This window comes from Anguilla rostrata, chromosome 12 (assembly GCF_018555375.3).
Source record: "Anguilla rostrata isolate EN2019 chromosome 12, ASM1855537v3, whole genome shotgun sequence".
NCBI lineage: Eukaryota > Metazoa > Chordata > Actinopteri > Anguilliformes > Anguillidae > Anguilla > Anguilla rostrata.
Window position 1 is genome coordinate 785,083 of NC_057944.1, and position 16,365 is coordinate 801,447.

The 16,365-nt window shown below is 43.5% G+C and overlaps 1 protein-coding gene across 1 annotated transcript in view; it reads left to right on the forward strand.

Annotated features, from left to right (window-relative positions):
- Positions 1–1,657: 1,657 nt before the first annotated feature.
- Positions 1,658–16,365, forward strand: part of LOC135236710 (mediator of RNA polymerase II transcription subunit 13-like) — an 86,003-nt gene continuing 71,295 nt past the window's right edge. Inside the window, exons 1-3 of the mRNA XM_064303207.1 lie at positions 1,658–2,320; positions 11,533–11,767; positions 15,752–15,920. Coding sequence (XP_064159277.1) covers positions 2,255–2,320; positions 11,533–11,767; positions 15,752–15,920 — 470 coding nt within the window. The 5' untranslated portion in view covers positions 1,658–2,254. The remainder of the gene's footprint in view (positions 2,321–11,532; positions 11,768–15,751; positions 15,921–16,365) is intronic.

A 16,365-nucleotide genomic window follows, 5' to 3' on the forward strand; every position in this document is an offset into this window, starting at 1 on the left:
TACGTGCAGAAAAACAGCAATGTGATCTTGACATGCAAATTTTTTAACTGATCAAATTAAAGGTGTCAACAGGCCCCTATTTCATAACAACCCTATTTAATTCCTACCGAAAGCATGATAGATGATGAATGCATCTTAACACTTCTAAACAAGAGCTTGGTTTTGCTCTTGTCCCACTAATCTTGATTCTAAACAAGAGCTTGGTTTTGAACTGTGTCCCACTAATCTTCACTCTCCCACAGCCCTTATATTTACAATGCAGTTTTAACATGAGCAAACAAAACGGTTTCATGAGTGTTCAATTTTTATTGATTGATATAAAGTTTCTCATGAAATGCCTCCTTAACGGATAGGATGCATGCGTCTACTCTTGTCTAAGGTCGTGCGCCCAGTTTCTGAAACTGGATAAACTGGATTTGTTAAAAAGTGGGCGGTGTGTGTACACGCTGATGAGAGATTGAAATTGCTGCTTAACTGTAATTAGCCGGAATAATTTGGCAAATGGACTGTGGCTGCCAGGCAAATCCAGTTAGGTATTCTGCTAAACCAGTTACAGCAAAACTTTAATAATTAATTCCATCGAGTCATCATCAAATGTAAGCTGAACCGATCAATCCCTCGTTCAATATTTAGCATATACTATTTCTGTCACATCCTCAATATAATATAAAAGCATATCACTGTAATCACATTATGTCTGTGATATTTTAGAATTTTTCTGTCGTAAATATTGTTGTAATTAATGGTATGTGTGACATACTATACCTTTGAATGTGATAAACGCACACACGCACGCGCATACACACGCACACATACACACGCTTTTTGTACAGTGCTCATTTTGTGTTGTTACATTCAGTTACATTTATTAAAACATCGAATTTCATTTGCTTGAAAAAGCATGGCCATTTAAACGTAACACATTCTAGACAGACAGTTCCTTAAGTAGGCCTAGGTGCCTGTGTATGATTTCAGTCTTATTTTCATTATCGTCTTAAATTTCATGGGTATTTAATTACGTGGGTGCACCTTGCAAGGGTATTCGTGCTATACTAATACACCTACTATTACAACAACAACAACTACTACTACTACTACTACTACTACTAATAATAATAATACGATTTTGATGACGATGAAGATTGGTGGGGTGCGGGTGGGGGTGGGGGGGGGGGGGGGGTGTCAACCAGCAGGGGGGAGCTTGTCCCTGTGGATTTTGTAGAAAAACTAATACATAGGTGTAACGATTACGCTGCACTGTAAGAGATCTAATCTTTCACGTCTGGATGAAGCACACCAACTGGGGTCATTTAAGGTTCCGTGCCATTTATTATCTTGTGTCCGAGTCCAATTCCCAGTCAGACATGCATAGTCTGGCCATCTTCTTAATCTTTCTTTGGAACGGAATGTTGCCTTTTTAACAAAACTAATATTTATTTAATATTCTAATAAGCAGGCTGTTACTGTGTAGTCAGGCTGTGTCTAAAAACGTCTACATTTCTTAGGTTATGGCGCTAGGTGGAGCACAGTTTGCTGAAGCTGGTAAGTTTTCACTGTGGCCTGGATGCTCAGTAGCGCCACTTGCTCTGGCGGCAATAGCCATCAGTTACAGTATTATTACGCCCCTCATGACCACGAATGAACCAATAGGGTCTGGGAGACAGAGTTGTCCCTGTGGCCGCCATTAAAGAAAGGAATCCATGAATTCAATTGGAACCAGCAGGAACAGTGTCTCAATAGCAATGGTCAAACTGACCTGGGAAATATAGTCATACTATTGTTTTAGGTAGATTTTTAAAGATATGTTTTAAAAATTATTTCTTGCTTGGCGACGATAGAGGAATAGGAGTACATTTTTTAAAGCCAGAGGGTATTTTAAGCAAAGAGGAGGGGGATAGTTGTTTCTTTGCTTTCCTTTTTGTTTTAAGAGCGTTCTCGCTTCTTTCAGATTTTAACTTATCGACACGTTTGGATAGTTTTGCGATGCGGAGGTTGTGGTGTTTTTCATTTTCTCTCAGCTGAAATATTTGCTGAAGAGAACGAGAAAATCTAGGGGGTGTTGAACTGGCTAGCTTTATAGCTAGCTGGCTAGCTAGCTGGCTTGCTTGCTTGCTTAGCTAGCTTACATTCCCCAACCGATTGGATTGTGTAGACTTTTTCATCAGCTTATTCCACCATAGAATATTACTGCTTATAATTATTCTTACTTTATTGGGAACTGGAATGATGGATCGTTCGTTCACACATTGAAAGTATGAGTTCTTGCTTTGTACCAAACGGGGCCAGCCTGGAGGACTGCCATTCCAACCTTTTCTGCCTGGTAAGACATTTAGCTTCTAGCTAAAACTAACGTTAAAGAAGCCATTTTTAACTAGCCAATGCTATGTAGCTTTTCGGCTAAACGAGCGCAGGTTCTGGCCTGTTGTGTTGCAATCCGAACATTAGACATTTGATTCAAAATTTCTTTTGTTTTCATTGGCTTGGCCAGGAGGCTGAATAATACAGTAATGTAATACAAAAGACAATAGTCGTCTACTTAGTAAGGAACGTTGCTTGGTTCATACTTCGCACTAGCTAGTTGGCCATCTAGCCAGCTGTTTATAGTTTACTGTGTGTACTTGATTTGTAGCTAGTTGTGCTATTAGCAGTTCGAGTGATATTGAAGCTTTCAAGAGTCTTGTTGACATGCTGATCAAGCAAGATTTTCTCGACACTAGCCAAGTAGCTAATGTCAGCTAGGGCTGAAGTTTTTTCCTCACTTGGTGAGAAACGTAGGTGGCTGTTACTGTAATTTAGGTCTGCCAAGTTTTGGAATATTAGTTGGCCATCTGTTATTAACGTTAGCTAGAGTTTGGTTAGACTAGGCTAGCTAACTACATTTGAAAGTAAAAAGGATTCGAACTCACTGTTGGGATTCAACAATGCCACACATTTAATCAATGCTGGCTAAACTAATGACACATTGTATAGCTGTGATTATGTAAGTTGAACTTTCTTGGCCCTAATTTCATTTAGTAAGGCGATAGCTAGCTAGCTAGTTCGCTGGTTGGGAACCTAGTTAGCATGATCTAATTTTGGAAAACGAGTTGTTGCCTGCTGACTTTAGTGGGCTAACGGTGCTGGCAGGCATAGCATTGCGGACAGCTCTGAATGGACGTTCAGCAGGCGTATTCGCTGCATTGTCATTTTTTATGATTTGACCATTTTGATTATCTGACGACAACCGTTTTGCTTACACCAGCAAGTTTGCTAGTAACGTTAGTTTACTAAATGTTCCAGGTAAGCTAACGTAAACCAGCAGTCGGTACTGGTAGGTAACTTAACGTTAGTTACCAAATTGAGCGAGGCCAGTAATTAGTCGGTCAGATGGTTGCCTATGTCATACGGTCTAAGAGCTAAGAAAGTTGATCTGCTAGCGCTACAACACAGCTTCCTTGTTCGGTGGAGTAGTCCGAATTTAGCCGAATTTGCTAGCCGGGACTGGAAAGTAGTGTTTCCCTGCAAAATAATGACATAATAATATTAGTCTATGTATTGGAGACAAATGGATCGAGAAGTCTCTCATCGTTGCAGTTAATATTTAGCTGACGTTAGAGAAAATTGTATTCACGCTAAGTTGGCGGCACAATTAATGTATTAATAACCCATTATGCATATATACTAATCTAGCAAACGAAGAACTGAAAATGCATTTTGTTTTGGTGCCATTCGTGTCCGAATATGTGTACAGTGGGTTAATTTCAGGAACAGCAAGATGTTGGCGGTCGGCTGTGCTAAGGCTATCTTTGTTTATGTATGGCTACAACTGTTGCGCAAGAAGTTGTTCACTAAACCAAAAACGGTGTGTAAGGAAGCCTATCTTTCTGGCCCCTGCATGGCAGGACTGTTTACTCACCTCTGGGGCTAGTTGCTTTATAAAGCTGCTTCACGCATATATTGGTGCATTTTATCTTAAATTAGTAAACCAATGTTGGTCTGAAACGAAAAGACGGATGATAGTGATAACCACAGGACTATAGGGAATGCTCAAAGGTGGAGCGAAATTGGAGATACACTTTTAGGAAATGTGACTGCGGGTGTCACTACTGTCACGTCAAGTTGGTTTATCTTGTCCATTTATTATGTGTCAATTGTTCCGGTCAAACTCACCAAATAATTCGGGACGATAGGTTGTATGTACAGTACTTCACAATGTTTCCCCAGACATTTACATTATTATTGATAGTTTGTTTTTACGGTGTAGTTTGCTTTAACTGAAAGTCCGTTGAAAAGAGAATACGCTCCATGGATATTGTAAAGAAAAGATTAGCGTATTTTCCCACAGTAGTTGTTTGGAATGTTTACTCTGTAAAGATGAGCATTTCTGGCTTCTATACGGTAATGGAAAAATAATGGGAAAGAGCGCAGCTGGCATCTATTACAACTATGTACATGATTATACGTTGAAATGAGGTGCAAACAACTTTGACAGACTGGCCATGCGCATACTCGTGGTAGTTTCCCGTAAACTGCTTGCATTTGAAGCGGTGGATGCGACTAATATAATTTGAAAACAGTGTACAGTGTAAGGCCAGAGAGTGTAGGGGGAGTCTAGATGCGGGAAATGTTTCTGTGCGCGTAAACAGCCGTGAAGCAACCTGTGAGGCTGGAGTGTACTAACATCAGCGCTGTAAGTGCAGGAGTAAATGAAGCCCGGAAACTGAAACGTCTGTGGTTTTGCCACGCTGTGCACGAGCCTTAAGATCCCAAACATGCTATTTCTGGTCTGTAGTCTAAGAAAGTGCGATGCCTTCTGTTAACATGACTAGGCAAGGCAAGGAAGATGTATTTGAACGCAGTGCTTTTGAAATGAGCGTGGAATTCATAAGCTTTAAACTGGCAGTGGGGAAAAAAGGACTGTCATCTTGTGTTTCACATACAGCAATTTCAAGGCCAAAAACCTTGCATTTGCTGTTTATTCGAGAGAATGGTTGGTGGGGTAGGGAATAGGTTTCCCATTTCTGTTTGTTTTGTCTAATTGTAAAATTGTGAAAGATGATTTTAAGTTGTCTCGGGTCAGTTTCTAATACGTTTCTAATAACACTGATTCAGCCTGTGCTTTTTAGTGTTTTATTTGATTTAGACCTGTGCACAGAAAGAATTGTAGATTCTTTTTTCACACTTGAGTGCATAATTAGAAACTGGAGTCCGTTCGTCAGACCTGTTGTGTCAAATCTTTAGAGAGAAAAACGCTGTTTGTGGTTGGAACACCGGCTGCGTGATTACCAGGCTTCTGTACGCACTCTGGAATCTCCTGCGCAGGTGTTGCTGGCAGGTTCCAGGTGAGTCCATGACAAACGGAAGGGTTGAAAGGTGGTTCTGGTTCAGGTGCGAGAGCTGACCGTGGTTAAGAGGGGTGTAATGAGCCTGTGGAGATCCTCTTTTTGCTCTTTATAGCGTGTCCTCCTACCCTGCTCCTTTTGTTGGACACAGCGTTTGCAGGACTGTTGGGCTCCGGGTTACTGTTCACTCACTGCTGGTGTAAACTGTCTCAATGCCAGTTTAATTGTTTTTTTATCCAGTGGAGGATCATTGCCTCTGATTGGCTGAAGTGAGGTTCCCTGTAGGTGCTGGAGCTGTGGTTTTGTTCAGAATCTGCCACCATCATCAGCTCATTTTGGTTTGCTGGCATGGTATGGTTATTTTAGTGTGGTGTTGTACCAAGGTGTGATGTGTGTATACTATAGACCTGGTGTTTTACATAGGCTAGTCACTGCAGTCTGCTCTCAGATGTGGGCTGTCTTCAGATTTCAGATTCTTTATCTGAGCTGCAAAGCGTATGTCTAATAAATAGAGACTCGCATATTTTTCAGTATGGCATTTAAGTGATTTTCTGTCAGAAATTCTTGCACCTGCAAATATTGTTTACAACAATTAACTGCAATTAACAACAATATTTATAATCGATTAATCTGGTGATTATTTTTTTGATTAATCGATTAGTTGTTTCACAGAATGTTTACTTTTGTTTCTGGGAGTATAAAAAAAAAAAAAGAATATTCAACAACTCAGAAGATGAAAGTTATGAGACAAAAACATGCAAATGTATGCTATAAAGCATCTGCATAATAATGAAGGTTTTAATAAAGTGCATATAGCAGCATGTAAGACATAAGATGTTAACAGGCTTTGATACATTGAATGGCTTCAACACATCAAATGGTTTAATCAAGAGGCCATTGCTGGACTATGAGTAGTGCCACAGTATTGCAATGAAGACATGGTAGCATGTCCACATGCTCTGAACTAAGGCTGGCTCAAATTTTTTTTCTTAATACGTATTAGTACATTGAAGGTTTGGCTTGTTATCATTTGCTTTGTCTTTTTAATTCTTCATTATCTACAAATGATTAGTTCTTAGTGGCCATGTGTCCATGCTTTCACCAATTAGGAGCCTGTTGATTTAAACTCTTTAATTTGATCAGTTAAAATCTTTCTCTTATGTAAATTGTTTGCAATATACTGCAGTGTGGATATGGGACTTTTATTCTTTGTGGCATGCATAGCTATTTCTGACATAATGTGGCTTAAGAGGGCAAATAATCCCTCTAAACATGAAGAGCCCCTACGCAAGAAAAGTTAACAACTTGTTAAAATTTTGAGAATACAATAGAGGGTATGCATTGACGTCACTTTCCCACCGGAATACGCACCCTCAGTCGGGACTGAGTGGCAAAACATCCTGCGACATGGCTGCCTTTAAGTAGAGAAAACTGCAAAACCGGGAGTAAAACAAACGATTAGGCTATCTGCTTATATTAAAGGCAGATGGACTCGACAGTGATTCTTACAACTTACCGAAGAACCAGTGGTCCATGGACATTCAACAAGAAATTGGAGCTATCTTTTTACGGACTGCTGAAAGCTAAAGAAAAGAGAAGCGATGCATCGCTGCAATTCGCAGAAACAACTCGAATCCAGGCACCGAAACGTGGATTTGCGGTTGTTATTTTGTGTCAGGCATGTTGGATTTCTGGGTAAAATCATACCTTAGTATTAGCTAGCCAAGCATAAATTATTATCTAACCATCCCCTTTTTTTGTAGAACACAAGGCTCATCATCATGGATGTTTTTTAATAAATGCTGACAAAAACTTTACAGTTACACAGAATATAAATGAAAGATGCTAAATATTTAATTAATGAGTAGTCAATACAGTAGCCTACATAACTTAAGGTATGATTTTACCCAAAAATCCAACATACCTGACACAAAATGACAACCACAAATCCACGTTTCGGTGCCTGGGTTTCAGTTGTTTCTGCGAATTGCAGCGATCCATTTGCTTCTCTTTTCTTTAGCTTTCGGCAGTCTGTAAAAAAGATTTCTTGTTGAATCTAGTTGTACAGTCAATCGCACAACAGCTCTTTCCCATTTTAGATGTGTTTTTTTTGTTTTCGCAGCATTCAAGCTGAACGCTAACACTGCCACTCAGTAGTCTTTCTGCCACTCAGTGGGTGTAACCGCAGTGACTTCCACTTACTGTGACGTCATGTGCATACCCTCTATAGTGGCTGGAATGAAAACCTGCATGCACTGTGGTACCCATTAATGACCAAGGTTAAGTTAACTGTTGTAGTTAACTGTTACTGATGTTTAAAGGCCAAATACTGATCACTGTCACTCCATCACTACTACAGTAAATGGACAGTGGGGATGCACTAAGAAGAATAAATGGAAAAAGTTACTGATGCGATATATAAATATTCAGACAGTTTGCCATTAAAGGCATGCTGCATCAGTAGGGAGGGGCAGTCCGTAGAAGACAGAGAATGTGTTAGTTAGCTGTCACTGTAATGTGCCGTTAAGACGGTAAACAAGCACTGAAGCTAAACCTTTAATTTGTGGTAAACGGAGCTTGTTGAAAAGTAGTTGATGACTAGCTTATTTCTTTTGACAAGGATTTTGCATCTACTTATTGTGCTTAGCCCGCTTCACCTTCAGTTAGAGCTCCTACGTGCTTTCTCTTCAGGTGCTCACGCATCACTGTTGTGCTTTCATGCTGCAAGTTCATCTTTCTGAATTCTTCAATGTGAAGTGCTCCCTTATTTTGTGAGATTTGGGTCGCGCATGAGTTTCCACCAGTAGAGCTGCCACCTCCGTCTCCCCATCTTTCAAATGCGTTTCCATTCCAGACCGGCACGATTTGGTCTATTACACTGTAAGTAGGACAGCTGTACCATTTGGAACACACCCTACTGAACTTTAAAAAAGTCGATCCAACTATTTGATAAAGAATTTGTTGCCAACAAATTTTTATTGTCAGTTTTGTCGATGTCATCGATTAGTTGTTTCAGCCCTATTTACAACTGTCTTTTGATAATAATAATTGCATTCATGAATGTATTGCCTTTACTGGCACATTCAGGACTATTTGTATTGTAATGTGCGCGCATGGATATGGTGTATTGCAGAATAAAGACAATGATTTGTGGCTTGTCTTGCAATCCTGTGGAAATGTAGTCTTGCAGCTGAGACTGGCCCAGTGATGAATCTGTTTTAACTGTCCGAGCGTTTCTGCCGCAGCTAGTGTTTTCTTAAGGACCGTTTAGAATTTTTTTTAATTTTTGGGAGGATGCCTTCACTGCACTCGGGCTCCTGGTTGTTTACAGTCTCTTGGCCGGGCAGGTCTGTTCAGCTGGTGCTTGAGGTTTTGCAGGTGGAATCATGCAGAGTTTCTGCGTGCGCCAAGTGGTGCTGTGGCTGCTGCCATATTGGAAACTTGTTTCCACGGCTATGGCTTGCGCCTTATGTAAACCACTGGACGGTGACAGCTCACTGTTTACAGCATACGGCTGTTGACTGTGCCAGTTAAGCACCTCAGAGGTACTGGGCTCAAGGCAAAGGGATTTTTCATGCATGCCATGTGGCATTGCCACATCATAAAAATGTAACCAGCTGTTTTAGAGAAAATGTCATTTTTTGCATATTCTTTTGGCAAGTTGTGTGTGTGAAGCTTGTGCTGAAGTTGTGACAGAGCCTCTTTTTTTTTTTTTTAGGTCGAAAGGTCTTTGTTGGTCGGGTTATGCTTTGTGTATTCATGAATTCCCTAAGATGATTAACGGCTGCTCTGCAAGCAGTGTGTAGCGCTCCGCGGCGGCGTCACTGGTGACCTCATATTACTGCTAGCGGAACGGAGGTCAGACGCGGAAATGTGCATTTTGGCTTAGCGCCTGTTGTCATATGCTGCGTTCCAGGTGAGCTCGGAAACCCGTAGCTCCGACTTGGGCGGTCGGATTTACGAGCTCGGAGCGTTCCAGTGGTTGCTTCGTAGATGACGTATTTTTGTAGGCCAACCTGGCAGTTTCTTCCGCCATGGGTGAATTTCGAAGCTGTTATGTGCTTTTAAAAAAGCAAGTTGCTAACTGGTTGCTACATTGGAACTACAACAACAGCCATATTTCGCCAGCCACCACCAGAAAAGCAACTTAAAATGGTGCTCAAAAGCTTCAAAACATGCTGCAGTTATTTTATTTACCATTGACTTTGTAGGCAGCCATGTTGGATGTGATGTCAAATGACGGTATGTCGTAATCTCAGGGCTTACAAATGTTCCCCAGTTCCCAACTTGGAATTTCCGAGTTGGAAGTGCGTTCCAGTGCAATTTTCCTAGTTGGAACTGGGAATTTCCCAGTTCCCGATGTGTCTGGAACACAGCAATAATGGCTGTACTACCAACTTCCAACCTAAATGCTAATATAAATCCAGTGATTTTAACACCCGATAAGGTACCAGGGGCACAATTTACTACTGAGGTTGAGTTCCATAGTGTTGTATGACTGAAACAATGGTTAAAGTGCCGTGGAAAGAAATCAGTAGCTTCTTCGCATTGTGTTAGGGAGATTAAATGATAAATGCGATTTAGAAAAATCTGTTTTAATCACTAAGCAGTGGCAGAAACTTCCCCTGATTTTCCTTGAGTATCAATACAATTAATCCACAAAATCGGCTACTCAATACTATCATATATAGCCAGCTCTCCCCAAATAGGCAGTTTTAGCGAGTAGCCTAGGCCTTATAGCCTACATTTATTTTCATTTGCAGTACAAAATTGTGCACATATTTAATCAACATTATTTGCGGATTCATGCACTTGCACGCATCTACAGTCTAAAACAGTCTTGAAGTGCAGGTTTTGTTTTTGCTGGTTATTCTGAAAGCTAACACAGTAGATAACAGACTGGTGTATCTTGTTTGTTAAGTGTAGACTACTTGTTGATTAAAACAGATTTTTAATGGATAAATTGAATTTATGATTTAATCCCCCTAATGCGGTTTGAAGATGCTGTGTGTTAGGCTACTTGCCATTTGATTAGTCCGATTGTTGGCACACTTGATAATAAAGTAAAATGAATAAAAACAGATTGAGATCAATGATTAGTTTAAAGGAAAGTTTTGCGCCCCACCAATTTTCTGCTCACCAGTTGCCGCTGGTTGAGGGAGAGTGACTGACAACTGTCAATCTTTCGGTTTTCGTACTAAACAGCAATCAGACCCCTAACTGCTCGGGTGAATGAGAGGCATCAATTGTAAAGTGCTATATAAATGCAGTGTATTTACCATTTAGGCTGTATATTTCAGATTGTGCCTGTTCGATTTAATATCTTGCAGGGATGGGATCAGGGTGATCATCCGTTGGTCCATTGTCTCCAACAAAATGTTTTGTGCAAATGAACGTGCTTTTATTCACCTTTTCCACACTCAGTTGCACTTTTGGATGGCCACAAGCCCTAATCCAATGCTGACACTTCTCCAGTTGCGTCTTGGGTTTAGGGAAGTTTATAAATCCTACACCCGCCATAAACAGTCTGTCTGTGTACCGACTGTCGCTATTGCATGTTGCATAACAGCAATGTTTAATATAAACCATGATTTCTTACTGAAAGCTTGTAACGTTACCGATTCTGGCGCCTTCTCCATAGACGTGTGTACTAATGCGACTGCTTTGTTGTCTGACTTCCGGTCATTGAGTGTCACCGGAAGTTACGTTGAGCTAAAAATAGCTCTGCCGCGGTGCGCTATTGGAGAGGTGTTTACTTGCTGTTAAAAGCAGAGCTGGCTTTTGTTTACTCCGTCATTCTCTTTTATTATCTCTCACACGTGCTTACCCATACTCTCACTCTCTCCAGATCACTCACTTTTGCTCACTGTGTGTGACAGCTCACAGCTGTCACACACACACACACACACACACACACACACACTCTTACCTGCATCTCACCATCTCTCGCTTTCCTGCACCTGTATTTTGTTATTTCATCTGTATTACGTTTTTCGCCTTGTACCCCCACTTGTCTCACTCACCCACCTTCCTTCCTTAACCCTTTGGAGAGTAGGTGGGATGTTTTCTCAGAACTTTGTTGCCGTCAGTTACCGTTGTCGGCAGTGACTGTGACATCAGCACTAGAATGTTCAGTTCAGAACATTCTAGTCGCATGTCTGTGATCCGAAAGCTGAAAGGCTTAATGGATTCTCTGCCTCGTCTCGCGCAGGCTGACCTGACGGGGATAAAATGGAAGCGCTTCGTGTGGCAGGGCCCCTCCTCGGCCCCCATCCTGTTCCCGGTGACGGAGGAGGACCCCATCCTCTGCAGCTTCAGCCGCTGCCTCAAGTCGGACGTGCTGAGCGTGTGGCGGCGGCACCAGACGCCGGGCCGGCGCGAGCTCTGGCTCTTCTGGTGGGGGGACGAGCCCAACTTCGCCGAGCTCATCCACCATGAGCTCATAGGTAAGGGCCCCCATAAGCCTTCCAACAGTTGCAACGGGTCGGAAAATTTAAGAGAAATTCTCGAAACTTTCTGGAATTTCCTGGAAACTTTCTGAAACTTTCTCCGTAATATTTCTAAAATTTGCAACCCTAATCCTTCCCCTTCTGATCACTGCTTAACTTTATACACCGTCACTGAACTGAAATGCACCTGGCTAAACAAGTTCACTTTTATTCAGTTTATTTACAATAGGAACTTGGCTGCAAAATTCTTGCTAAAGTCTGAAGTTCTAAGAAAGCAGTTTGCTCATTTAAAAAAACTGGGAGAATGCATGTGAACTGGATAAAGATCACTGTTGGAAAGCCGGAAGATTGAATTTCCCTGGATTTTAATCTTTGAATGCAAGCTAAGTGAATCTGTATGGCTGTTAGTTTTTGGAAAGCAGGTAAACTGTGTTTAGATTGGTATTAGTCTTAGAAAGCAGGTGAACTGAATAATCTTAGAAAGTAAGTCAATAAAGTAGTGTAAGAAATGCGGTGTGATGAATATATATATATAATACGGTTGATCTGTCAGGACAGGTAAACTATGCTGATGGGCTGGCGCTTCCTGCAGCCGCTGAGTCCGTCCGCTGCGCTTCTGTCATCGCTCACATGGGCAGGCCTTTTCCTGCCGTATGGACACTGTGATTCTCAGACCTGCTGTGTCAGACACTGTGATTCTCAGACCTGCCGTGTCAGACACTGTGATTCTCAGACCTGCCGTGTCAGACACTGTGATTCTCAGACCTGCTGTGTGAGACACTGTGATTCTCAGACCTGCTGTGTCAGACACTGTGATTCTCAGACCTGCCGTGTCAGACACTGTGATTCTCAGACCTGCTGTGTAAGACACTGTGATTCTCAGACCTGCTGTGTAAGACACTGTGATTCTCAGACCTGCTGTGTGAGACACTGTGATTCTCAGACCTGCTGTGTCAGACACTGTGATTCTCAGACCTGCCGTGTCAGACACTGTGATTCTCAGACCTGCCGTGTCAGACACTGTGATTCTCAGACTGTGATTCTCAGACCTGCTGTGTAAGACACTGTGATTCTCAGACTGTGATTCTCAGACCTGCTGTGTCAGACACTGTGATTCTCAGACCTGCTGTGTCAGACACTGTGATTCTCAGACTGTGATTCTCAGACCTGCTGTGTCAGACACTGTGATTCTCAGACTGTGATTCTCAGACCTGCTGTGTCAGACACTGTGATTCTCAGACCTGCTGTGTGAGACACTGTGATTCTCAGACCTGCTGTGTCAGACACTGTGATTCTCAGACCTGCTGTGTCAGACACTGTGATTCTCAGACCTGCTGTGTCAGACACTGTGATTCTCAGACCTGCCGTGTCAGACACTGTGATTCTCAGACCTGCCGTGTCAGACACTGTGATTCTCAGACCTGCTGTGTAAGACACTGTGATTCTCAGACCTGCTGTGTAAGACACTGTGATTCTCAGACTGTGATTCTCAGACCTGCTGTGTCAGACACTGTGATTCTCAGACCTGCTGTGTCAGACACTGTGATTCTCAGACTGTGATTCTCAGACCTGCTGTGTGAGACACTGTGATTCTCAGACTGCTGTTCAGACCTGCTCAGACACTGTGTCTCAGACACTGTGATTCTCAGACCTGCCGTGTCAGACACTGTGATTCTCAGACCTGCTGTGTCAGACACTGTGATTCTCAGACCTGCTGTGTGAGACACTGTGATTCTCAGAGCGTTAGAGTCTGAGAGTGTTGGGGCCTGAGAGCGTTAGAGTCTGAGAGCGTTGGGGCCTGAGAGCGTTGGGGCCTGAGAGCGTTGGGGCCTGAGAGCGTTAGAGCCTGAGAGCGTTGGGGCCTGAGAGTGTTGGGGCCTGAGTACGTTGGGGCCTGAGTACGTTGGGGTCTGAGAGCGTTGGGGCCTGAGAGCGTTAGAGCCTGAGAGCGTTGGGGCCTGAGAGCGTTGGGGCCTGAGAGCGTTGGGGCCTGAGAGCGTTGGGGCCTGAGAGCGTTGGGGCCTGAGAGCGTTGGGGCCTGAGAGCGTTGGGGCCTGAGAGCGTTAGAGCCTGAGAGCGTTGGGGCCTGAGAGCATTAGAGCCTGAGAGCGTTGGGGCCTGAGTGCGTTGGGGCCTGAGTACGTTGGGGCCTGAGAGCGTTAGAGCCTGAGAGCGTTGGGGCCTGAGAGTGTTGGGGCCTGAGAGCGTTGGGGCCTGAGAGTGTTGGGGCCTGAGAGCGTTGGGGCCTGAGTGCGTTGGGGCCTGAGAGCGTTGGGGCCTGAGAGTGTTGGGGCCTGAGAGCGTTGGGGCCTGAGAGTGTTGGGGCCTGAGAGCGTTGGGGCCTGAGAGTGTTGGGGCCTGAGAGCGTTGGGGCCTGAGAGCGTTGGGGCCTGAGTGCGTTGGGGCCTGAGAGCGTTAGAGCCTGAGAGCGTCATTTATACTTTTGCATGCGCCAGTGGCTATATTTGAGTTTAATTTAGAATTCTCTCACATGCCCATTTCTCTGCCGGTGCTTTCCATTGGAGCCCAGTGCAGTTTTTCTCTCGGTCATTGTAATTTCTGGTCTGTTAGCCACTCAGAGCCCGTTTGGACTTACCCAGGAATGGAAAGAGTTACATTATATTACAGGCTTTAGCAGACACACTTATCCAGAGCGACTTACACAACTATTTTTTTGTAACCACACTGCATCCGCTTATACAGCTGGATATATACTGAAGCTGTGCTGGTCAAGTACCTCGCTGAAGGGTACAACGGCATTGTCCTAACCGGGAATCAAACCTGCAGCCTTTATGTTTACAAGACCAGCTCCTTAACATTATACTACAGTACTGCCAAGTTGCTTTTCAGGGTTGGAAACAATGCTATTATAAATAAAGTGTTGCAGGCAAACATCTGTTTTGTAGACCTATAAAACCACAGGAAGCCATGCTACCAGGCTGCTAATCCCTGCCTGCTGGTTTATTCAGCAAGCTCTCTCTATTTCCGTGTGATCATTGGCACTATGGTTGTTGGATTTTCATTAACCAACTTTGGTTTGGGAAAGGTTCCGTTCGTTTGAGCCTTCTATCTCAGAACCTGTGATCGGTGTCCCTATGTGCGACTGTGTTGCATCAGTTTGTAGAACTTGCTTTACTTTCAGGGCTCTACAGTGCTCCCATTTTGTATTATTTGCTCCTGAAAAGTTTGCTACCTGGAAAAATAATTTAGGAGCACATTTACCAATTGGTATGCATTAGTGGGCTTCTAAAATTTTCAACTTAGGAGCATGTGCTCCTTAGAAAAACGTTAACATAGAGCCCTGACTGAGTGTTTTTGTTTTGTTTTGTTTAATTTTAAAACTTGTATGTTTATATAAGTGTGAGCTTTGTAACTCCTGAGTGAAAGCACTTCCTGAAATGTGCAAGTTCCTCCTCTGACAAATCCAGCGATGAAACATGGTAAGCCTGTGCTCCTGTTACTTGGTGTAACCACGCAACTGCTCTGTTAGCGTGATGTCTTCAGCGATGGGTGCAGGCATGCTCTTTACTGCTCGTAGCTATGTACTTCAGTTCACTTTCTCAGCCTTTAGCCAGGGCACTGGTGAGCGCCACTAGCCCAGGGCACTGGTGAGCGTAGCTGGCCCAGGGCACTGGTGAGCGCTGCTGCCCTAGGGCACTGGTGAGCGCTGCTGCCCTAGGGCACTGGTGAGCGCCACTGGCCCAGGGCACTGGTGAGCGCCACTAGCCCAGGGCACTGGTGAGCGCTGCTGCCCTAGGGCACTGGTGAGCGCTGCTGGCCCTGGGCACTGGTGAGCGCTGCTAGCCCAGGGCACTGGTGAGCGCCACTAGCCCAGTGTAACCAAAAATAATACTAAGTAAATTGTTTGACAGCCTCCATGGTCTGTGTGTGTTCCCGAAGAGTGCCATGAAATTGAAAGATGCCGGTCAGCTGTTGTGGTGTTCCCCATGGATCTGACCTGGGCCCCCTTGTTTTTGGCAGGGGAAGATGACGGCGTGTGGGAGGGCGGCCTGACGTACGAGTGCCGCACACTGCTCTTTAAGGCCATTCACAACCTGCTGGAGCGCTGCCTCATGAGCCGCGGATTCGCCCGCATCGGGAAGTGGTTCGTCCGGCCCTACGACAAGGACGAGAAGCCCGTCAACAAGAGGTAAAGGCCCCCTCTGCAGATGCACCTGAGGGCAGAGCCACCTTCATATTCTTCATTTACTTACGGAGTTGCTATTGGTGTGATATGGATGTTTAAGCCAGCATGAGTGCAACTAGCTGTTGCTTGGAAGAAAATTAAAATGGGCTCATTCAGCCTTTTTTTGGTGTCAAAGAATTAAATGACTGCCCAAATCAACTTGGAAGGGGTAGTTTAAGATAATTCGGATCTCTAATGCTTTATGTTCTTATAAATGTCTTATTGGAATTTGTCAGGGTGGTGGAATTGAACAGGGAGGGTTAGATATTTCATTTGTGAATAATTGTTGATTTTCTGAATTTTGTAGTTCCAAAATAAATGGTCATGGGCTAGATTAATTAGATTGCTATTTTAAAAATGCCGATTGGTTTTAAAAGCCAGATGCTAAGGTGTGTTTGACCTCCGTCAA